The sequence below is a fragment of the Lepidothrix coronata genome, unplaced genomic scaffold (assembly GCF_001604755.1).
Source record: "Lepidothrix coronata isolate B3197 unplaced genomic scaffold, Lepidothrix_coronata-1.0 Scaffold234, whole genome shotgun sequence".
NCBI classification, from domain to species: domain Eukaryota; kingdom Metazoa; phylum Chordata; class Aves; order Passeriformes; family Pipridae; genus Lepidothrix; species Lepidothrix coronata.
The window spans coordinates 48,294-72,597 of record NW_016690414.1 but is presented as its reverse complement, the minus strand read 5'-3'; the positions used below and the strand labels follow the sequence as shown (position 1 = coordinate 72,597).

The window sequence follows — 24,304 nt, the reverse complement described above, 5'->3', positions numbered from 1 at the left end:
CAGAAATTCAGCGAAGCTTTAAGCGGTTGGGGAGGAGGGGAGATGTGGAAGGGAAACGTGGTCAGCGCTAGCAAAGCGCCTGGTTGGAAGATGCTTTTGGAGAAACTAATTATACCCTGGAGCACTTGGAAGAACCTACCCGGCATGCAAGTTCAACTGGAAAATGAATATTTAAATGGCTCTTCAAGTTAGTAAGTCTTTAGAAAGCACTGCTCAATACCTGGAAAATAGGCCTGTGACACAGGAATGGATGAGTATGAATGTGACTCAATACAAATATTTGGCTTTTTTTTACTACCACCATGGAGCAGAACCTATCCTAGTTAAATGGCTCTGGAGACACCAGCTAAAATCCTTTGATCAGCTCTCCCCAGCACACAGCTGGTTCAGCTTTATCTTCCTTGGTAGTGCAGCCTAGGCAATGCTGGAGCTTGTCCAGAAACCTGGGCTGGGAGCAGGCAAGACCCCAAAGACCTTCTCTGCTCCTGCTCCTCTTCCTCGTGAGCTCTTTTATACATACTTTTTATACATATATGTATATATAAAAATATGTAGATTCTATATATATATATAGTCAGCCTGGGAGGTGACAGCACAAGGAGAGAGGACGTAACACCCAGCAGCACCAGGAGCTGGGCACTTTTCCTCCCAGAAGATGGTTTTGTGCCCCAGTGCTGCAGCTTTGTCCGGATCTGGCTTATCTGGTGGCTTCTTTGCTCTGGAGTTAATCTGAAATTTATCAGCAAAATGCAGTGCTTGGCAACTAAACACATCCCTGAGAAATGCAGCAAGGTCTGTTTAACTCAGACAGGTAAGCATATGTCTGTGTGCTTCGAAGCAGGTCACTGGGTGTGCAACTGCAGGAGGAAGAGGAAAGACTGCAGCTCCAAACATCAGCACTTTGGTGCCAAGCAGCTGTGAGCACGTGTTTGAGCTGGAACATGAAGATGAGGAGTAATGTAACCTGTCATCCCGTGTCTGTAAGTCCCTGTGAGCAAAGAGGGCTGAGGATGGGGTGGGACTGATTCTCAAGTGGGGTGTGCAGTGTCCTGCATCACTGGCTGGAGTGGAGCAGCTTCAGCTGGGTGTGCTGCTGGGTGGTGGTGACTGCTTCGGTTTAATTCGGTGTTGAGATCAGTATTAAATCAGAGCCTGGAACTCTTTGGAGGACGATAGGTAGTCATGGCTGAAAAAACTGGGCTGGAAATGCAGGAGAGCTCTAAGAAGCCCCAGAAAAGCAAAATAAGTGTTACTGAGCGGAGCCCCTAATTTGGGCAGCCCCTGGCTGCCTCTCAATCAGAAATGTATGTGCAGAAAAAACATAGAATCGTAAAGGGCTTGGCTTGGAAGGAGCCTTAAAGATCACCTAGTTCCAGAACTTCATCTTTTAACTCCTGTATGTGCTGGGATTAGACCCAGAATATGTTTTCATTCAGGTTGCAAAATAACCTCCTCTAAACTGAAAGGAAAAGGCTTGTCCCCACCACTTGCCCATCTAAACTACCCCCCTTGCAAAAGGGCCTTTTACCTTCCGCCTGCAAATAGGATGGAAAATTGCAGTGGTTATCTACAGTGTGTTTAAGTTCACTTCAGACAACGATTATTTTGTTGGCTTCCCAAGTCCCAATTAAATGATCATTTACACACTGTAATTTAAAGCGTGTGCTCTGCTGGCAAAATCCATAAGAGCTATAAAGCCTGTGTGTGTGTACAGTCATTATTGTTGCTGTTTAGTTTCTTATCTATTTTAATAGCTAAAATATTAAAATGGGAAAAGCAAAGTACTGATTATCCACAGATACGCCTAATTTCACATTGTGAAGGTATCTGCTAGAATAATGTGTATATAATATAGGGAAATGAGTGTTCATGGGAGACTAAAGCTGGAACACAGCAGCGATTCCAGAAATAATTGTTTCTTCAGGGGGAAAATAATAACAAAAAATAACCAAACTCGCCCTAGAGCTTCAAATAAAGCCTTTTTCTATGCTTTTAAAAATAAATGCTAGCAATGCATTTTAATTTCCCACGTGGCTACATACACTGCCTCTATGAGAAATCCCTTATTTATGAAGCTTCTGGATAAACCCGGGCGCTGGTCCTGGAAATGATTGATTCCTGTCGATCGTTTCTTCAGCAGCTCGAAAATGAAAAGTTTTGGGGGTTTGGGGTGGCTTTTTGTGTTTTGTTTAGTTTTTTTTGAACCTGGCTACCCTGTGAGCAGCAGGATGGGAACAGCTCACACGAGGAAGGATGTACGGCATTAATCTCTTCTTGTGCAATTGAGTTTATTTGGGAAAAAAACCTAATAAATGTGAGGGGGAAGGGCGGTTCATCCCTCCGGCTGCCTGTTGCTGGCCCTGGGATGAAACAGGTTTATTTTTATGTCTTTTTTTTTTTGTCCTTAGAGGTTGTGATTAACAGTGGATGAACAAACGCAAAGCTTTACAACGACTAAATGTTTTTTCCCGTACAATTTTTAATCAAAAAAAGCTGCTGTCCAAAGGGAAGTGGGAACTCTCATCCTCACAGATATTGGTGCGTGCACACACAAAAAAAAAATCAATCACTTTTTTTTTTTTCTTTTTTAGAGGGTGTATCCTCAGACAGGCTGGTTGCTATAAGCCATGAATATGCTTCACTTTCGGGCGTTAACAGGATTTCTAATTTTTTAAAAAGGGTTTTTCTAATAAAAATAAAGGAATAAGTTGGGAAGCAAACTAACACCACCTAATTTCGGAGATGAAATCCTAAGGCTGCACAGCACGAATACGCTTCAACTTCAGGCACAAACGGGGTTCCTAATTTTAAAAAAGGAAGGATTTCTAATTTTTTTTAAAAAAAGGTATTGTTAGTTCGCCTCCCAACTTATTTCGGGGATGGAACCCTCAGCCTTTGCTGCCACTGGTGCCCTGGGGGTCGGGGCGGGGAGCGCTGTGAGGGCAGGCCCTGACCGGCCTCTCGCGGGGCGAGGCCGCCGGTTCCCCGTCGTTCGGCGGGGCCCGATTTTTGAGGGGGAAAACCCTCCAAACACACACGAGCCCGGAGGAGGGGGGGAGAGAGGGCGGGCAGGGGGGCTGAGGGAAGGGACGGCGGCGAGGGGAGGGAGGGGCCGTGCGCGTGCGCGCCTGCGGGGCGGGGCCGCGCGCGCGCCGCCGGTGCGAGGAGGGGCCGCGCGCGCCGCCCCGGGAGCGCCCTCAGGTCAGTGCGGGGCGGGGGTGGGAGCGCGGCCGTGAGGGGCGACCCCGCGGGGGCCGGGGAGGGACGAGCCGCGGCGGGGCGGCGGCGGCGGCTCCAACTCCGGGGATGTGGCGGTGGCAGCGGCAGTCTCCGCTGCCGGGCTGTGGCGGCGGCGGGGGATGGACCTCAGCGCTCCGCGGAGGCGCCTCCGCGAGGGGACGGGGCGGGGCGGAGCGGCCGCACCTGAGCGGCGGCACGGCCGCGGAGCTGGCGGTGAGGGCAGCGGAGCCGCCGGACTGTGCCCGCACAAAGAGCCCCCGGGCACGGCCTTTGCCGTGGGCAGAGTCGCGGTTCGTGTCCGCAGCCGGGGCTTGGGGCCCCTCCGTCGCCCTTTGTGCAGCAGCGGGGCGGGTTCGGCGGGTGCCGGTGGTGGGGCGGGTTCGGGAGCAGCACACAGCGCTGAGCGGGGCAGCTTTGGGGTGGAAGGGGCGGGTTCGGGAGCAGCACACAGCGCTGAGCGGGGCAGCTTTGGGGTGGAAGGGGCGGGTTCGGGAGCAGCTCCGGCCCCGGGGTCCGGCTGTGCACCGGGACGCGTTCCGTGGTGCCAAGCCAGAAGTTGGGCTTTGGGGTTTTTCTCCTGCTTAAAATAAAGCTGGTTTTATAGAAGAAGTATTGTAAGTATTAATCCAGTAGACTTCCCAGAGGCACAATCAACAGTTGCACCTGGTTTGACATAAATGCCACCCCCTCTTCCCCCAAGTTGGCTGAACTTCCTTACCTACCTGTGTATGAAGGCTGAGTGGCTTCACTTAAGGGCCCGCACCTTTACATTTTGCTATTTTCCTGGTTGTTTTGAGAAAGCCACCTGTGAACCTCGAGGTTTATGAGTTCATTTCCCTATGGTGTTCCCTAGGCGGTGATGCCTTTTAAAACGGGAGGGAGCAGTGGGTTGTTCTCACCTGAAGTGAGAAAAAGTTTGAATTGAAGTTAAGGTACTTGAGTGTTCCTGAAACGTGGTTGCTAACATGCTTAATTAAAACAACAGAGTGACCGTGTCTCATCCAAGAAGTGCTGGTGCAGGTTGTCTGCGTTGTTGTTAGTGCTCACTGTGCTTTGTTTTCAGCATGTGATCTGTCAAACTTTAATCTGTGTCTTGGGCTTTTTCATCGGTGTTTTGTAGAGAGAGGTGATGTTGGGTTATAGGTATACAACACTGCGTGTGGTGTTACTTTAACTTTTACGCCAGAGTTAGGCTCAAAATAGCTTTTATTTTGGTGGGAGAGAACTGGTCTCACCCTTTGCTACAGAAAGTGTGTGCAGTGTGCCCCAATGCACAATATCTGGGGTTTACTATGGGATTTAATTTTGCAAATCAAATCTTTTAGGGCCTTCATTTGAAGTAAGTTCTGCAGGACTGCCAAAGTTAAATGTAGACTTCAGTACTTTCTTTTTTTTTTTTTTTTCCTTTTAAATCCCCAACAGTAAGTACACTGCAGCTGACTGCACAATAACTTCCCTTGTGTTTCCCTGCCAGTGATCCTCAGCTCTGCCCCGGAGGAAACACCTTTCAGAAGAAATGTGGAATTCCTTTAGTTTGCCCTTCAAGGCTGAGGAAAAAAAAGGTGCAAGTTGCAACAGTGATTTTTATGACTCTGGCACTTGCTTGTTAGAGCTGTTGAGCAGTTTTTTTCTCCTAAACTTACCAAACCTGTTTACATCACTATGTAAACAAGCGATAAGGAAGTTTGTGTCTCAAAGAGCTGATAGATGAGGCAAAAGAAGAATATAGGAGATGGGAATCTCATAAGGAAAAGATTAAAAGCTTTTTGTGCTGGAAGTTGTCATCAGCTGTGTTTTCTGCCATTTTTTTGAGTTCCAATCCCATGCCTTGGTTACAAAACCACTTCACGTCAGAAGACTGAGGTGGGAAGGTTAAGGACGACATCACTTCATTCGAATTTGCAAACTTCTCATTTTTTAGGCCTGGCTCATCTGTTTTGTGATCCTGCTGCCATTTCTGAGTTTGATAACTTGGCAAGCTGCAGGGGGAGAAAACCAAGCGAACCCATGTCTGGAAAGCATGTGTGCATTTTAAAGCACTGGGGAACTGGTTGGCGATCTCTGAATGTCTGCTGGCTGTGCAGGTGCAGAATCACACAAAAACAGAATTGGAAGGTGTCTGGAGACATCACCTCATCCAGCCCTGTTGCCTGTACCCTGAGATTACCTGATACCCCCAATAAATATTTCACCAGAGGATTATGTACCACTTCAATACAGGGCTGAATGACTTGTTGATAACGTCCTTCTGTGAGAGGATATTTAGGTACCAGGTTACACTCTGTATCCACCCTAGCTACAGTTTCTCCTGTTCACATACAAAGCAGTTTAAAGGAGTAATTTTCTTTATAAAACTGCGTTCTCTGGAATTAAAGCTTTGCTTGGTTGCAAGACTTTTCAGAGGGTATGGAAAGAAAGCAACTCTTCAGGCAGGTGGCATGTTTGCTTGTCTGATAGGTGTGAGGTGTTTTATGTAGGCTTACGATGGTTGGTGCAACAAAATCCCTTTAAAATCTAATCCATAAATATGCCACGTGTTCCTTAATGGGGTGTCACCTTGGCCGCTTAGAGGGGGAGGAAAGCGGAGGCCACTCTTTAGCTCTGGGGAGGAGCTGAAGCTGCCTGTGTGTTATTTACAAACAGAAAAGAGTGCAGTGGCTTAGGCTCTCCCTTTGTTGCAGTGTTTTCCCTTCCTTTGCAGTCCTCAGCACACAGCTCAAGTTGCAGATGAAAGAAATCCCTGCCCTGTCAGACAGCTTGCTCAGCTTCTGTCGAGGAATGCAGCTCGAAGGAATTACTATGTGATGTTAGAGTAAGGTAATGCACTTAAAAGTGTGCCAGGGTGCCCTGGCTTCCTTAGGGCTCTTTGCCTTTTGCCTTGAGTGATACACTGCCATCAGACCAAGGTGATAATACAAGAAAAAGTAAAGGTTTTCACACTGTATAAAATTTTATAATACATAAAACTAATATGCAGGTATGTTTATCTTGCATAGTCCCTTAATTTTGCTGTTCTGATTCCTTGCTCCTCCCTTAGTTGTTTTCTCTTTCTCTGTTGAAGTTCTGACATCACTGAAACAGAATTATTGTGAAGAAAACCTGGCATTTAAGATATCCTAACGTTGCTAGGCAAATACATCTTAATGCTTAAAAATACAGTCTGAAACCAGACTTTGATGAGTATATACACGTTCGTCTTGAAAATTCATGATGGCAAAGTAGCTGCCATTCACTTGTAAAGAGGAGGAGAAAGTGATGGAAATACTAAAGCATAACTGATTGGTAACAAAGGGAAGTGTGACTGAATTGTTTGCAGCAGAGGAAAGTAAATCTGATTTTCTAAAACAGTCGATAAGATAAGAATTTGGCAACATCTTTATCCCCCTGTGGATTCAAAGGGAGGCTGTGTGTGCTGTGTGTCTGGAAATAAAGTAACAAGATCCACACCTTTTAATGTGTGGCAGAGGGAAAATAATTCAGTACAGTGCAGTTTAATGGATGCCTTGTTTGGTTCCATTCCTTGAACTATTGGGATGCAGCTCAGTTTAGCAGCAATCAGTCTCATATCTAAAAGTTTGGGTTATTAAACAATTGTAAAAGCACTTGCAAGAGTTGTTACTGGTTGGTTTTAATTGTCACTTTTGAGAAGTGAGAGCCTCTGTGTTTCAGAAGGCATTTCACATCCAGTGCTTGGTTTTCTGATGGACTGACCTGTTCCTCTTTCACTAACTGGCATAACCTTCCTCTTTTGTCATTTAAAATGCAGTAGGGACAAGAAGTTGTACCAGAATTGTCCCATTTAACACGCTGAATGGTTCAAGTACGGTGTTCTTGTGGCTGTACACACACAGGTTGCTGATCTGCTTTGGGTTTTTAACCCACATGTTCCCTAAAATTCACTAGATGTAAAACTACCAAGTGACACGATGTAGCTTTCCCATGACAGACATGTACATTACAACACCTAACCAAGCTTTCCAAAAGTCCCCTCTGTTTTTCTTGCCCTCATTGAAGGTGCTGGTAGCATGGCAGTCCCAGGAGACTGGACTAAGGCCACAGAGCAGGGGTGTGTATTGTAGCAATGTCCTCTCCCCCTCTTTTGTCCCACTGGGTACTTCAACACTGGTTTGGTATGGTGAATGTAGCTTATCTGCTCATGAAAAATGTAGTTCTTGAATTATACACCAACATAATCAACTGGAATACAGTTCCCCTGTGGATATTCATGGGTAGTTGCTCTTCTAGTGCCATCAGTTCTCACAAGTGAGGACTCTGAGTAAGGGTCTGTGTTGCCTTTGCATTTTGCAGTATTACTGGGGACAAAAACATTTGGGAACTGCTGATGGAAAGGAGCAGTACCAGTCACCTTACAACCTTCCCTTTATAGAGCCTGTCTTAATTTAACTATTCAGTTTGAAAATAATAGTTTCTGAGCCAAGTTAAAATTAGTATGAGGATTTGCCTTTATAGTCAAGATTGTCTGCAAGATAGGAAGATCTGTCTGCAGTCATAAGATCCGACCTCTCCCCTGAAACAGGCAGCATGTGAGTGCTGATTGTAGTGGTGGTTTTCTGAAGTGCACTAAGATCACTGGCTTCTGTCTCACAGGGCACCGAAGGATCATTAAATGCTAATGACTTTTGATTACTGTTGACCTTGGTCAATTTAGAATTAGTGACCTAGAGAGGAAAACCACTGTATCTCATTACCAATTTCCTGAGCTATCTGATCTTTCCTTTGTAAGTCAGTTTTGGTAAGAGGCAGAGTAGAATTAAAGTTGACCTTTGTCTTAGAAAAAGAGTTGAGTGCTTTCAGGTTTGCAATATCATGTTTAGAAATAAATAAATAAATAAATAAATGGCAGCCACTAAAAAAGAACTTATTTTTTTGACCCCACAGACTGTCAAAAGCAAAGCTCTGTGTGGGCAAGCTCAAGTAGTAGTGATGGGGAACAAATGCATAATTTGTCTCTTTTAAATTAGTAGAGAAACAGTTTATCTCCTGTAACATTGGATTGAATTCTCATTTTGTGGTTGCAGGTTTTCTCATCTCAGAGTTCATTTATAATTCTGGTTTTTTACTTTGAACTATCAAGAAGCAAATTAATGCTCATAGAATGCTTTGCAAATTCTGCTCTGGGATATTTTCTACCTGCAGCTCCCTAACTATGATATTGAGGAATATGTCTTAGCAGGCTTGTAAAATCATATATTTCATATTGTAATGAAGCATTTGACATGATTTCTTTTCATATGCCCAGAAGAGAACGTCTGTGGGATAATTCACTGTAGCGGGATCAAATATGCTGTTCACTGTAGGTTGTTTAAACACAAGCCTTTCTTTTCACAGTTGTGGTTCATATGGACTGTCATTCAGGCAGCAGGCATGGTATTGAAATCAGAATGAAAATGCAAGAGAATTTTAAACATATTTTTTCTTTCTCACTTCTGATACATCAGCTATATTTATTTTGGTCCATCAGGGAACAAAACCTTTAACTTTTAAAAGAAAAAAAAACAGCGTAGGGAAGTCTTTTGTGTTACATTGTGTTTGGGCTGTAAGTATAAAGTTATTGAACCTCTCACTGGGGTTAAATTGTAGACTTTAGACAGCTAAGCAAGAAAGTTACAGGAAAAATTGAGTGGGAGACCTTGCAATTGGGGTAGGAATTGGTTCATGGAAAGCGACTTGAAATCCACACAAGGAAAGTGGATGTTTATGCAAGTAAACACAGGGCTAACTGTTGCTCTCAAAACATATTTTGTTCTGATTGCTCTGTCTCAAAAAGGATAGTGCTTTAAAAAAACCAAACCAACAAAACCCAAACAAAATGAAAAAGATTGCAGGTACAAAAAGGGCGTGTGAAAAAGATTAAGGCTGCTTTGGTAGAGAGACTAAAATCAAATGCCATGCATAGGATGTGTGCTAACAAATACTACAAGAGTGAAAAAGGCTTCTTTAGGTTTCTGTTTTAGTTAAGTTTGTGTTTACCTGTTGACTGCTCTGCTCAGGACTTTCTGCTTTTGTTTCCTTTAAAGCATTAAGAGCATTCAGGGAAAAAAAAGTGAAAACTATTTTAGTGGATGTGCAAAGTGTTTAAATCCTCACACACACTAAGCAGTTAAGACTATTTGGTAACAAGTATGTTGCAGGTGTAGCATGAGGTTTATAGCAAAATACAAGTTTGCTATTGTGGACTTTGGTTTAAAGCTTCTAGTCTTGGTTCAAGATGCAATTCTGTGATACCATTCTGCTCCTTCCTAGCTCTTGGCTATTCTGGGAAGTAAATGCTTTTTTTTTTTTTAAGCCTGTACTCTGGTTTCTCTGAGAGTCTTTACAATTTTGCCCATCTTTCATCCTGCTATTAGGTTTTTTTAATAGTTTGGGGTTTTCTTTTTTGACATTACTGAGTAAGACTTCATTGTCAGCTTTTCCATGCAGCAGATAGAAGTGGATGGAATTTTGGTTACTTCCAGTGCTGCCAATCAGAAATTTAGGAGAAAGGAGATTGGGAGATTTTGTAAACTGTAACACATTTTTTACTTGAGGAAATCAAGAGCAGAGCTATCAGTCCCTTTTCCAAATGAGTGTTTTTACAAACGCAAGGGTTGGAATGGTGATTGGGAAGGATCCTCCCACGGGACTAAATAATTCATAGATAGATAAACAGAACCGGGCTCCACAGCTGTGTGGGATGGGTCTAATGAGGTTTTTGTTTGTTTGTTTGTTTTTTGAACATGTATATTCCATTTTTAAATGAGTGCTTAAAGTCAACTGAAATTGAATAAAAACTAGCAGTGGACAGAGAGAAAGATTTGTTAAACTGTAATGTGTATTTATTTTGGTTAATCAAAATGTATCATCTGAAATTTGTTTCCTTGTAAGGGGAAATTCAGAATTTAAACAAAGAATGTTAATAATGCATAGGCATAATAACTGCCAAGGGAGACACTTGGCAACTTTACAAAAAAAGAAATATATGCATTTTCTCATTGCTTACTTGGAATTCTTTCCTTTATTCATGATGTGGTTGTAACAGACACTTGGGAATTTTGATGAAAGCTTGTTTTTTATAGAATTGTCCAGTTCATGTTATTACATGAGGAACAAGCCTGTAAATGAGAGATACAGAAAAACACAACTTATTAGAAGAATTAAAAAAAAAAAAAAATAGAAACACTAGCGGTATCCTTGCTATTGCAGCAGGAGAGACTGATGTAGCATGAGGAAGGATACTCCCATCAGCCCTGGAAATTAAACTGATTTCTTGATTGGAAGTTACCTTTAGAAAGGCATAATTATAGTAGTACCATGCTATTAAAAGTTGTACCAAGACCTGGGCTTAAATATGTCTGCTGTACCAGCCCTCACAATGGTGTCAAGGTGTATTATGTTCTTAAGGGATAAATGAAACTGGGATTGGAGGTGTATTGCACACACTTGGATTCGAACAGCAAAATTGCTGCTTCAGTTGTTCACAGTATTTCATCAGGAGCTGATTTCCAAGGGCTTGTAACTCGCTCCCGATAATTTTAAAGGGACATGTACTTGATGTGTAGTATCTCAGCCATGGAATGTAGTCCTTTGCTTAATTCTTCACCTCCGGTATTTTGAATTCCCATTAGGCCAGTGTTAAGATTTAAGCATGGAATTTCCTACACCCTCTAAGTTAAAATATTTCTGGTTTCGCTACTTTGCTTATAAAATAAAAATTAATGTGCCTTTGAAGAGCTGTATTTCCCTTTTTCTCAGTTGTATATATCAAGTTTAGATCTGTTAATATATAATTAATGAAGAAAAATGAGACTTGCTGAAGAAGATTACGAGCACATGGTAATAAGCTTTCAGAAATGGATAGATCTTTGGGTCAGAGAAGGTCAATTTTCTTGATCCTCTTGCTGGAGACAGACTGATCTAAACTGGGGATTTTGACTAGTCTTTCAACAGGCAGTAGTTCATAGGTTGCTTTTACTGACTGCCAGCATATTGATTTCTAAATTCATTAACAGTATGTGCATAGTAGAACAAGAAAACTATGTTACAGGCAAATAAATGGAAGTTGCTGCCAAAACAGAAAGAATGGTGAGTGCAAATAGCACTGATCCTTTGGGGTTTGTTTTTCCCATTTCACGTGCATCTGATGGCTGGTTCATGAGACTTGGTTTCTGAGCTGATGAAATGCAGTGGAAGGTGGTATGAAGCCTGTAAGAGGTTTGCAGTTTTTCATAGGAACTTCTAGAGTCTGTTGTGGAATCAGTGCTATTTTCCAGTTTTTGCTGGGTGGCTTAAGAGCAGGCAAAGGTGGCAGTTTGGCTTGCTATTTGCTGAGGTGGATTTTTATCCTGTCATGCAGATACTTCTTGTCTGCTGGGGTCTGTCTGACTTCTGAGTTCAGGTAGAACGTGCTTCAGCTGCAGCTTCTCCCTCCCTTCCTTTCCCAGAAAGCACAACAAGCTGAACGTGTGGTGTGTTACAGAACTCAAGGTGTGCTGGACTCCTGTGGATTTCACATTTATGATCCATCTTTTCCAGACAGAGTTAACTGGTCAGTCCATCTGTCATTCTCTTCCTTCCTCTTCTGTAGCCTCCCAGTGACCTTATGTGGTGTGTGTGTATAATCTTTGGATTTGTACTGGTCAATTGGTTTGAAGAAATGTGCAGAGACCTTGATTTTTATATACTTTAGGAGCCTATAAAATGGATTTGTGGAATGACAATCAAATCTCCCAACCCCTGCTAGCTTTCGCCTTCTGCCAACTGCAGTGCTGACAACCAGATTTGCTGAAGAGTCTGTGTTTTTTCTGTTTAAGACTCCTTCCTTTTGAAATGTTTGTCCTGTGCGGTGGCAAAAGGGTTATTTTTGTAACTAGAAGGGCTGGAAATTTACATAAGGAGACAAGAAAAGCTCAACAACCTCAAATTCTGTGCTGAGAATACCTGCTGTGTCCCTGTTATAAACTCAGCTGTGAGCAGTTATAAACATCCCATATGTGGGATGAGTTTCTTCTCCTTTACCCCTTCTTTTCCCTCTCTACAGTTCAATATGGTTTAGGTTGTTATTTTCCCTTTCAAATCAATCTGTTGCAGATAAAAAAGAAGGAGAAATAGGGAGGGAGAAAGAAAAGCTCGCTAGAAATAATTTCTTCGGGAATTACATAACCTGCCTCTCAATGTATTTAGGAACATATCTCTGCCTTTCAGCTACACCAGGCATAACCCACCATCTTCCTTTAAAGTAGCAGTCAAGGAGACTTTGCAGTAAGATGTTGGATTGTGGAACGTAGCAGCTGAGGCAGGGATGTGTCTCCTTCTGTTCCCCCCTTCCGTGAGCAGTGACTTCAGACAGAGAGGACAGATGTGTGTCTGGGAATGGCACCGTCTCCAACCACTGCAGCAAAGGCTGCACATGGCCAACTGCCAGGGTGTTCTGTTAGTCCTTCCCCTGGAGACCTGGTAATCTCTGGAATACCTGCAACAGTGTCAGACAGTTAAAGGCATTCTGAGTGTGCCTTACAAAGCCACAGCTGTGGTTCAAGCAGTTGTGGTGGCATTTCAATAAATACCCTCAGTTTTAAGTCAGTGGCAGATTTCTCTCGGGGATTTCAGCGAGATTTCTCCACCAACCTTTGATCACTTTAATTTCACCGTTGTACTCTAGTCCAGCAAAAGTAATTAAGGCAAAACGTGGCTAAATTTGCTTTGAAAGCAAGGAGGATTTTTTTCTTTAAAACTTGAAAATAATTATGAAATCGTATTTTAATTATCTCCCCTTCGATATTTTAAGGTGTGATGTGTTGACATCTCATACCTAGTATTTTTTATTTTCCTGTTTTTGTTAAGTGGCTATGCTTACTTGTGATGCTTTTATGCACTTGACCTGCTATTAAAGAAATCTGATCCATATTTAAGTTCTGAGTAAACTAATGACCAAAAATCAGTCTTCTTTCCTATTTAAATGTTTCACTTGGCATAACTTATATCCTGTATATTCAGAAAGGATTTTTGAGTAAAATCAGAGTATGTTTTTATCTCAAGGAGTGATTTCTGCCCAAGACTCTAAATCATTCAGACTTTTTCATTTAATGCCTTGAAATATTGATTAAATATATTCACTCTGGTTTGCTTTAATCTGATTGCACATCTACAAGTTTTCTTCTGATGTGGTGCAGCCAGTGTCGGCTGTAAGCTGGTTTAATTAGCCCTGCTCAGTGATTTGGGACCCCTGTCAAAGGCTGTTACGTTATCTGGAAACACAAGGAGTTAAAGCTGAAGCTGTGACCTCATCTCTATTCATGTTACACTGGAGCAGAAGCTGCGCTGAAAGGGGCTGTTAAACTGCGTCGCTGTCTTTGCTGCTGCTGCGTGATCGCTTTAATTTGGTTCTGAGATCTGTGGCGTGCTTTGCTGAACTCTTACAGAAGGGATTAGTGGGAATACCAGAGGCAAACCGAGCCGCGCTAATATCGAATGTCCGTAGAAATAGCTCCCACAGAAATACATAGACTCAAACACACCTTTCTACCCGATTCCAACTTTTTTATTGCTCCCCCTGTGACAATTCAGGCGGCACCGGGAAGGACTTGCTCTCTTTCTCTCACATACACATACACACACAGACACACACACACGATCCTGGCTTACGCAACCGTGCCGTGTGTTACTTAATTGCTGATCTGTGCGTAGGAGATGCCGATTCAACTGCTGCGGCTTTAACGTGGGAGCGGCGCACGCCACAATAGGTGTCACTGTGCGCGAATCCAATCGCTTTCCCTGGCTGCAGCCATTGGCTCCATCCGCACGGCTGCGATACCTACTCCGCTCCCATCCTTTCCACGCACAACTCCGGCTCGCCGAGCACACTGGCAGCGCGACCGTGCGCCTCCTCATACCCCCTCCGGAGAGCCTGCTCTCCTCCCGGGGTGTAGCGCTTCCCCGCGATCCGGACCGGGAAATCTGGAGAGAAATAAAGCTGGCGGGAATGATGGGGATGTATTTAACGATTCAAGTACTGGATCAAACTTAAAGTCAGTTTCTTACCCGGTGCGCTGGAAAGGTCACCTTGTCTTGCTGGAAAAGAAGCAAACTCTCAGCTCTGCTGCTTTCTGTGTAACAGCTTCCACGTGCATTCCTTAATGTTCCTGGCTAGTTAGGCTGTCGGGCTTTACAGACCGGTATACTCATGGTAGATGAGAAAGGAAAGAACATGAAATGTCTCACCTTCTTCTTGATGCTTCCAGAGACGGTCAAGAACAGGTCCAAGAAGAGCTCTAAGAAAGGAAATAGCAGCAGCAGTAGCAGCAGCAAATTGCCTCCAGTTTGCTATGAAATCATTACCTTGAAAACCAAAAAGAAGAAGAAGATGGCTGCTGATATTTTTCCCCGAAAGAAACCAGCCAACACTAATACTACTGCTGTCCAGCAGTACCATCAGCAAAATCTCAATAACAACAACACTATTCCAGCACCCAATTGGCAAGGACTTTATCCAACCATCAGAGAGAGGTAAGTTCGGGGCAGTTTATTTCTGCTCTTTGAATGGAAGAGTGAAAAGTAGCAAAATGTTCAGAATGCATTTATTTGCTGAAGAAAACACAGTTTTATTTTGTTTGTTTGGGTTTTTTTTTTCCCTCTTTGTGCGTGAAACAAGCATTTGGGTAATGGAAAATATTTTAATATCTCTTTTCCAGACAGTGCAGCTGTTTGTCTTGAGTAAATAAAAATGTTGCTGGAAGCTGCAGCATCCCTGTAAAGATTTGCTTATAGACCTTGGTGGGGATTGTCAGTGAAACATTCTCTTGACTTAGATTTCCACTGCTTGAAAAGTTCTCAGAAGTTTGGGGGTTTGTTTCATTGCACACACACTCCACACACATTTTAGTGTTTTAGCATTTTCTCTGGTATATTGGTGTAATGATGTGTAAAGTAGCTTGAAGCGTGACCTGCTTCTCTTTGCTAACTTTAAGTTGTTAAGACATTAAATTTCTTGGGTCTGGGGCAAGCAGAGAGTTACTGGGCACCACGAATTAACCTGCTCCCTCTGTTTGTAGAAATGCAGTGATGTTCAACAATGACTTGATGGCAGATGTTCATTTTGTGGTCGGGCCACCAGGTGGGACCCAGCGGCTGCCAGGACACAAAGTAAGCAACAGCTGCATTATCCGCTCGGGCAGGGAGAGCCCGAGGGAGCTCCTACGGTTACGCCAGGACATGACGTGGGAGGCTTGGCTCTCCTGGGATGTATCTTCTGTATTTTAGAAGGCTGCACGCAGTGAAATAGTCTGTCCTTTGTACATTTGTTGTGCTAAGGCAGTAAAGTTGGGAGTACTCCTTTGTGCAGTTGGTTAATACTGCTCTTGAGATTTTCTAGAAATAGTTAACTTCTGTGGTGGACATGAGGATTTTCCAGTAGCTAATGTATCTATGCCCAAGAGAGTAAAATGCAGGGAAAACGTGTAATTTGTTCTTAACTTGGGCTTCATTTCTTACTGAAGTGTGTCTGTAGAGCCTGTCAGTGAAGCCCAGTATGCTCAGAGTGGCTCTCCCACACTGTTTTTGTTGGCAGTGCTTTCAATTTAAAGCATGAAATAAGATTTCCCTTTCTCAACAGTACGTCCTGGCTGTTGGGAGCTCAGTATTCCATGCGATGTTTTACGGAGAGCTCGCTGAGGACAAAGATGAGATCCGTATCCCAGATGTTGAGCCTGCTGCTTTCCTCGCGATGCTGAAGTAAGCACCACTCATCTGCTGGATGTTTTTTTCCTTCCTGATGTATACACACACCACTGATGTCAGAGCCGAAGTATTAGACTTGCATGTAGACAGAAAGAAAGCAGTCTCTTAAAATATCCCTCTTTTTTTTGTTGTTTTAAACTTTCACCTCATTTTGCTCTCCCCCTCTACTTCCAGGCACACACATATCAGCCTAATGTAGGCAGTTGTAAATAATGACTTTGACAGGGGATCTTTGAGCACATTGTGTACTGTAATGCCTATCGATCTGATTTGTCACTACACGTTACACAAAGGAATGGAGTTACTAAAAAGATTTGTCAGCTGTAACAAAAAAACCCCAAACCAACTGTTCTACTTTGCAGGCATAGTGAAAAGTTAAAAACACGCACACAAAAAACCCCCCAAGCCCAGTAAATTGCTGGGTTTGTATGTTGACATTGTTCCAGCTCTTTTATAAACTTGCTGTATGCAGGTCTTGTCTTTGAAAAACCACTATATTCAAGTTATTGAATATAGCCTCTGAAAATTAAATTTCTCCTCATATATCATCGTGATGCATTTGGAAAGTGATAAAAAGGCTGTTTGTGTGAATAGGGGTTTCTGTCTACCAAGGAGAACCAGTCAGTTTACATGATCATTATTTTTCTTCTTGCAAACTGCATAAGAAATGCTGTCTTTTCCTAAATGGGCATAATGAAGCAGATTCCCTGCTGAATTGTCCTTGAATGTATCTATAGACTGATTATCAAAGAGAAATGACCTATCACAGAAATGCTATGGCTTTGAGGTTTTTTCCCCCTCAGAAAATACATCAGTATCTGATAGTGATCCTTTTAATATGCTGCAGATTTTCTTGCATGTAATGGTATAATCACTAGCTAGAAATTTATTGTATTTCACAGATTGTTTTGACTAGCTTGTGATTACAGAATGGTTTCTTTTTTTTCTTTTGCATTTCAGTGGCACTGTAGATCAACATTCAAAGTTGCATGTAGAGTTTTTATAGGTTATCATGAACATCAGAAATGTTCTTTGCAAATATCAGTCTCTGCCAGGAAAAGCTACGCAGATGTTCTGTAGACCTGGAATATCAAGTTAAGATATGACATTATGCAGGGAGATGGATCCTTGCTTTGGGTCTTTCTGGCTTTGTGACAGAGCTCAGAATTGTGCTTTACTTTCATGCTGAATTTTACAAATCAGAAATACAAGATACTTGGGTTCCCCCAACCCCCTTTCTGTTTGAAAAGCAAATCTGTTTCACTGGGGCTAAATATGATTTGCCATATAAAAACTGAATGCTCCCTGAATTTATCATTTAAGAAATGTTTTCAGAGAGCAAACCTGATAGGAGAGTATCAATACTGACATCTAGGTCTTGGCATGTTATGTAGCCCATGGCAATTTAGGAAACTGTCTATGAGAACATGACCAGAACCACTGGATTCTCCACCTCCTCAGCTTTTATTTAAAAAGCTAAAAGTCCAGAAAAAGTTCATGGTCTGCGTGGATGTTGAGGTAACCTTGCTAGTGCTGCCTTCCCCTGATGCAGTGTGCCTGAACCTGCAGAGCTCCCGTGCCTGCAGATTCTGGGATATCTGCAGCCCTGATGGTGCAGGAAAGGCAAAGGGATGTTGCTCAGCAGTGCAGCATTCCCCTCATCCCAGGATCCAGTGCATGTGGAGCTTGTGGGAAGCCACAGTCCCCCTCACTCCTCTGGGAAATCATCCCACAGTGTTGCTTGCTTGCAACTGCTGTGAGCATTGAATGGCAGAAGGCTCACGATGCTGTTGCTGCAGAAGGAGCAGACTTTTTACCTATCCCAAAGCGGCCCTCTCCTTCAGACACTTTTTTCTGCATCATAAACTTTGTCAGAAAATACACTGACTTTGTTTTTGTGGATTTTTTGGTTTTGATGTCTTGTTGGTTCTGGTTTTGGTTTTTTTTTTCCCTAGACAATGAATTCTTACCGCATAAATATTTTTTGTGTTTTACTGTATAGTGGGCATTCTGACAACAAACATCAGATGAGGTTTTGCCAGATGTACCATAGAAAATAGTGCCTCGACTTGTAGATGTCAGTTATTCTCCCAGTAAAATTGCCTTGGCTCTTCTCTGCAGTTTTAAAAATAGGATTAAGCTCATAGTCTAAAATACATAGTCTCACTGACACACTGAATTGGTGTCTTTAATGTGTTATATCTTATCCTGATCTTGACTGTTGAAGTTAGAACCATGATCTCATCTTATCCCAGGATGAATGTGTTACTAAACCGTCAAATCCTGTGGTCCACCAGAATCCTCAGTTTAAGAACAGGGTGAACCTGGAATATCAGCAATTGCAGACCAGAGTGGAGGTGTGTTGGCAGAGTGGGAAGTGTGGGATAGTGCTGACAGCCGATCTGTGCTGTGTCTGCTGAAAAGCAGTGATATTAGTTCTTCACTTTCATGAATATTAAACTTGCAACTTTTGTACTATTTCGATTTAAAACAGATGTCATCATTCTCTCTGTACTAGCAGGGAAAGAGAAGGAGTAGAAGGAAGGGAAGAGTTGGAGAGCATTGAGGAGAATCATAAAAACAAATTAATTGAAACACAGGAATTTTTTGGCCAGTAAAGGAGCTAAGGCTGTAACCAGTGATATATAGAAGTGTTCTTTGTTGTTACCAATAAACTGAAACCAAGTAGTAAAGATTAAAAACAGGTTTGGCACTGTGTAAGTATTATTTTTGATTGTAACTCCTTAGATTTTATATTGCTGGAGCAGTATCTCCTCTGTGCATGTTTCCTAAGTGGGGCTTGGAGGATACTATCTCACACCTGCAAAAATACAAAGTTATTTACAACTATAACCAGATCAGTGTAGATACTAATTCTACCTTATAGGCACATCTGTTCTGCAAAAATTTCATTGTGTAGGGAAACCTACTAACTAGGAAATTTTAATTAGTACAAGGTCACATACAACTTCAGCTCTTCTGGAGGAATATGCTTTTATCAGCCATAACCATCAAGACTTGCATATCCCTGTGAAGAGTAAAATTGCATTTGGCATGGTTTTAGCACATTGTATTCACCAGCTGCAAATGGGGCCCTGAAGCATGAGATACTGAAAAGAACAAACTGTACAATGCTTCATTTCTCTGAGCAATGAATCCCGGCAGTTTAGTCACATAAATAGCATTTCACCTTCATCTCTTCCACCACACTAGCATAGCAGTAAAGCTTTTTTCCTCCTTATGCAGTGAGACCGAGAGAAAACGCTGTGCTAGTGGAGTTATGATGTTGCAAGTATTAAAAGAACTGAAAATTACAGTTCTGTGCCTTTTCCTATAGACTTTATCACCCTGTTTGAAAAAAAAAAAAAAAGATAAAAAAACCATAATCTAAAAACACCCAACCCACTCTTTATGGAAATGGATAGCACCTGATATGCTGGAATAAGATTTATCTTCTTAGACTACCTAGTTATTGCCTATAGACTTGTTTTCATTCCTGCATTGTATATACAGCTCAGTAAATCATGGTGTTTATCCGTTACAGGATATCCAGTCCAAATCCTCTTGGTAACAAATGTTCCAGGCTTGTGTTAGCCAAGTAAGGTAGCATTCATGGAGCTCCCACCAGGGGCAGATGGGCTCTCATCAGCCATGGCCTGTATGGAAGGGACACAGAGCTGGAGGGCCCTGGTTTGTAAATATAACCAGTGTCTCATAGCATGTATCCCAGATGGCAGGTTGGATTCACCTTAGATTTAAGATTCTCTTCCATAGTCTTATATGAGTGCTGAATTTGTTTTGTACTTTCATTTTAGATTTAATCCATATTCCCTAAAACCACTGCTTAGTTTTAATGTGAAGCCATCTAACTATTCTTTGTTTATAATTTTTTATGTTTGTTGTTGACACATTTTTGCATTAAGCATCAGTGTTACGTCCCTGTGTTTTATTTCAGGTACATTTACTGTGATGAAATCGATCTGGCTGCCGACACCGTCCTGGCCACTCTTTATGCTGCCAAGAAATACATTGTCCCTCATCTCGCCCGCGCCTGTGTCAACTTCCTAGAGACAAGTCTGAGTGCAAAGAATGCCTGTGTGCTGCTTTCCCAGAGCTGCTTATTCGAGGAACCCGACCTGACCCAGCGCTGTTGGGAAGTGATTGATGCCCAAGCTGAGCTAGCTTTGAAGTCTGAGGGGTTCTGTGACATTGATTTTCAGACACTTGAAAGCATCCTCCGAAGGGAGACTCTGAATGCCAAAGAAATCGTTGTTTTCGAGGCGGCCCTGAACTGGGCTGAGGTGGAGTGTCAGCGGCAGGAGCTGACGGCGACCATAGAGAACAAGCGCAAAGTCCTGGGCAAGGCCCTGTACTTGATCCGCATCCCCACCATGGCTCTGGACGACTTTGCCAACGGCGCTGCTCAGTCTGGGATCCTGACCCTCAACGAGACCAACGACATCTTCCTGTGGTACACGGCGGCCAAGAAGCCGGAGCTGCAGTTTGTCAGCAAGCCCCGGAAAGGCCTCGTCCCTCAGCGCTGCCACCGCTTCCAGTCCTGCGCTTACCGCAGCAACCAGTGGCGCTACCGGGGCCGCTGCGACAGCATCCAGTTTGCCGTGGATAAGAGAGTGTTTATCGCCGGCTTTGGGCTCTACGGCTCCAGCTGTGGGTCAGCAGAGTACAGTGCCAAGATTGAACTCAAGCGACAAGGAGTTATCCTGGGCCAGAACTTGAGTAAATACTTCTCGGATGGCTCTAGTAACACTTTCCCCGTGTGGTTTGAATACCCGGTGCAGATTGAGCCCGACACCTTTTACACAGCGAGCGTGATTCTGGATGGTAACGAACTCAGCTATTTTGGACAGGAAGGAATGACAGAAGTGCAGTGTGGGAAGGTGACTGTTCAGTTTCAGTGCTCTTCGGACAGTACAAACGGCACGGGGGTACAGGGAGGGCAAATTCCCGAACTCATCTTTTATGCTTGAATGAGAGTTTTGCTATGAAGAACCTGTCAGGTTCGGGCCTCCTGACACTTAGGTTTTTATCTGCAGATATGTGATCAGTGCAGGGAATATGTAAACGCTGTGGGCAAGTTCCTGGCTTGCTGTACTTGTAGCATCGTTGGTGATAAAGTTTAAGTGTAATATTTTAAACTGGAAGCTCTTGGAAACGAGTTTTAAAGGCTTTTTGTAAGAGGGGTGCCTGTTTGCTGGTGACGCTGACCCTTTCTTTGATGCACCTGTGAATCACCAGAGGACATCCCCCTCTTGTATCTCACTAAACACTGTCTTCATTGATCCCTTTCCTCTTTCTCCATTTCCTGCTTTCTGCTTGTAATTCTTTGGGGAGGTAGGGGTAGAAAATGAAGAGCCTTGTTTTATGGCTCTCTCTGCTGTCTGCTCTGCAGACTTTGGAGATTCCAATAAGCCAAGCTGCTTCTGACCATGGGAGCTGAAAGAAGTCCCTCAGTTGTAAGCGGAAAAAGCACAGGTTTTAAACCTTCATCCTGTAAGATTTTCCTGCAGCCAGCTGTTTGGGATGGCTACAGGGGAAGATGGAGAGAAGGAAGCATCTTTCAGGAAGCTACACAGCATGCTGACCATGTCCACAGTGCATGGACATGTTTACAGTGAGGAAGGGATGTGGGCTTGGCAAGTAACCCTCGGAGTTCATTTACTAGGAATCCCACCTTGAAGGCAAGGAAGTACTTGCACGTGTTCAAATTGTATATGCAGCTCTTGAAACTCTACTCCCATGACCTAGTTTTTGCTACATTGATTTGCTCCTTAAATGGCTTTTCTCTGCTAAATAAATGGGAATTAATATCAATCATCTGATGCAGGGTAAGTTTTTGTTTGTTTTGGGTGGGTTTTTTTTCTTCTTCCTAAACATGGTAGAGGCAGATTATAGAGAAACAACAGAATGTATCAATCCTAACTTGGACTTTTTTCTGTAATATGAGATTTTTTTTCTTTTTATTACCAGTTGCAATTTAGGCAAAGACAGAAGACTCCCAACTGTGGTCGTATTACACTTAGTTTATATTATCAGATAGCAGTGAGGAGGAAGAAGTCTTCTCTGATGTGTTAATGTTGGATCTCTTGCAACTGCTTATGGCTACACATCAATCAGAGGATTATGTGGTACAGAACCTTTTCCTTGTCTGAATTTTTTTCTCCCCAAACTTCTTCTTGTATGTCTGTACCATTTCTGGAAAATATTAGGGATACTCCTTGTATCAGGGAAGGAATCCAGTATAAATAAGAACTACAGGTACTGTTTAAACATGAGCAAATCCTTCACCAGTGCAGTGGGACAGTTGCTCCTCAGAGACACACTACCTGTTGTAAAGCATCTCATTCTTCCTTCACCTCTGAAGTGGGTTGTGTTTGTTGCGTACGTTTTAACGAAATGAGAGGGACCAAACGATTCTTCAGACAGGCTGAAGATAAATGTTACAGTATATCAACGCATTAATGTAGCATAACCCTAAATTCACTTGTCAGTTCTGTAATAAAAATGTTTTTCTCATATGATTTCTTACCAGTTTAATGCTATTACTCTGAGTGTTGCTGGACAGTTGGAATCCTGGCCCCCGGCCATCCTAAAGTGCCAATACATCTTTGCAGTGTCCGAAAAACCATCTGAAGTAAGGAAAACTGGAGCATAGACATCAAACACTTTATGGCCAAAGCCCAGATCTTCTCTCTAGGTAATAAAAGGAGAGCCAGGTAAAAAAACTACCCTGCAGGATTTATGCCTTTCATCCATCTTAGCGTTTAATGTTTTATATACATACGTACATGTGTGTGTAAGCAGAGCTCTCTCTGAAATGTAAATATCCTCCAAATACAGAGAGAAATGTTTTGTTTTTTGTAACAGATGTACGTAATCCAGGCTGTTAGTGAAACCTAAACAGAATGCTCCATGGAAAACTCCCAGAGAGAGATTTAAAAAAACCTCCAGTTATTTTTATTTAGATCTGCAGCTGAAAATAGACAAGAGTATAAATGGTATGGAGTGGAGGAAGAGTTGCTGAAGAGATCGCAAAAAGGAATCGAAGATTGCAATGAGGTAATGGTCACCCTACTTTTAGACAACATCTGAGCAGCAGTTCCATTTATTTAGATCCATTTGAAGCAGTGAAAGACGCTAATCAGCTGATTAAGTTTTCTTACAGCAAGCGGCTGATGCAGATGTAATTACTCGGAGTGATGATCAGATTGACAAGTTGCTTGTCAATGCAAACTGCATTCTGAGTTGTTTGGGGAAAAAACCCAGGTGCCTCAGCTGGTGGGACAAGTCAGAGAGTACTGCATTGGTATAACTAGACTTGGGTCCTCACTTTTAATTTTTTTTTTGTTTGTTTTACTTACCTGTAAACAAAGGTGAGGTATCTACTACCTTCACTGGCTAGAACAGAAGTTCAGACATCAGAATACCCTGTAGCTGTAATATGTAGAAAAATGAACTGTTATTTAATTATTCTTATTTGCTTCTTTTATGAAATCCTTTTGACGAAGTAGGATGAAAGCAACCTCTGGCTTAATTCCTCTGAGTCCATTCCAGGTTTTAGGAGCTGGTGCATGTGAACGTTTCCAGTATGAATGACCAAACAAAAGCACCCCAAAACACCTTTTGATGCTCACAGTGTGACTTGTTTCTGAGCACTGCCTGATGCTAACGAGTAATGGCGTATAAGAAGGTGGCCAGCACCAGTTACCTTGGGACATCAGGGCACTTCAGTAGGTGTCTAAATGTGAATTTGGTTGGTTTAGCAGTAGCATCCAAGCTTGAATACGTTGACTGACATCTTGCAAGCATCAGCCACATCAGCCTGGAATGTAAACGTAGTGTCGATAGAGATCACCTCATAGATTCTGTCTTAAACTGTACCTGGCCATCTTTGCTACTTGTATCTTTGATTTTCCTGGTGAGAGGAATCTGTGATAAGAGAGTATAATGTAATATACTTTCTTGATATCTGAAATAGTATTTAAGTAAACATTTTAATTTCTACATTCTTATTGCACTGAACTGTTTTGGGGTTTGTTTCTTTTTTGTTGTGATAAACTCGGCTCACTTCAGGTCCCAGCACCCGTTTGTGCTGAAGCAGTGTTTGACCTTAGCAGGCTTACAGCATTATTTATAAAGGACAGATATATATATAAATATATGAAGTACCTCATGTTGAATGTTATTGTACTGTATCTTTAATGTCACAGTGCAGATCTTGTTGGACTCATGAATGTGTATAATCACGTTAAACATACAAATAAAAATGATTCTTAAATGACTGTTTCCTGCAGTATCTTTGAAGCATGAGCTG

General features: G+C 42.6%; 1 protein-coding gene across 6 annotated transcripts; it reads left to right on the top strand.

The window, feature by feature from the left end:
* The first annotated feature begins 83 nt into the window (after positions 1-83).
* BTBD3 (BTB domain containing 3) lies at positions 84-24,268 on the top strand. 6 transcript variants are annotated; one of them, XM_017834559.1, is made up of 6 exons: positions 84-187; positions 842-980; positions 14,478-14,742; positions 15,288-15,378; positions 15,848-15,966; positions 19,928-24,268. In XM_017834559.1, the coding sequence occupies exons 3-6, from the start codon at positions 14,600-14,602 to the stop codon at positions 20,958-20,960; spliced, it is 1,386 nt and encodes a 461-aa protein (XP_017690048.1). In that variant the 5' UTR covers positions 84-187; positions 842-980; positions 14,478-14,599; the 3' UTR covers positions 20,961-24,268. The 6 variants fall into 6 exon arrangements, with proteins under 6 accessions (XP_017690048.1, XP_017690049.1, XP_017690050.1 ...); XM_017834560.1 differs by lacking the exon at positions 84-187 and having other exon boundaries at positions 822-980; XM_017834561.1 differs by lacking the exons at positions 84-187; positions 842-980 and adding an exon at positions 2,524-2,538.
* The last annotated feature ends 36 nt before the right edge of the window (positions 24,269-24,304 follow it).

What these genes read in the sequence shown, in the direction of transcription:
- BTBD3 (XM_017834557.1), top strand. Translation starts at nt 14,420, where the DNA reads ATGGTAGATGAGAAAGGAAAGAACATGAAATGTCTCACCTTCTTCTTG. An exon ending in TATCCAACCATCAGAGAGAG is followed by an intron (nt 14,743 to 15,287) that starts GTAAGTTCGGGG and finishes CTCTGTTTGTAG; the next exon opens with AAATGCAGTGATGTTCAACA. An exon ending in AGCGGCTGCCAGGACACAAA is followed by an intron (nt 15,379 to 15,847) that starts GTAAGCAACAGC and finishes CTTTCTCAACAG; the next exon opens with TACGTCCTGGCTGTTGGGAG.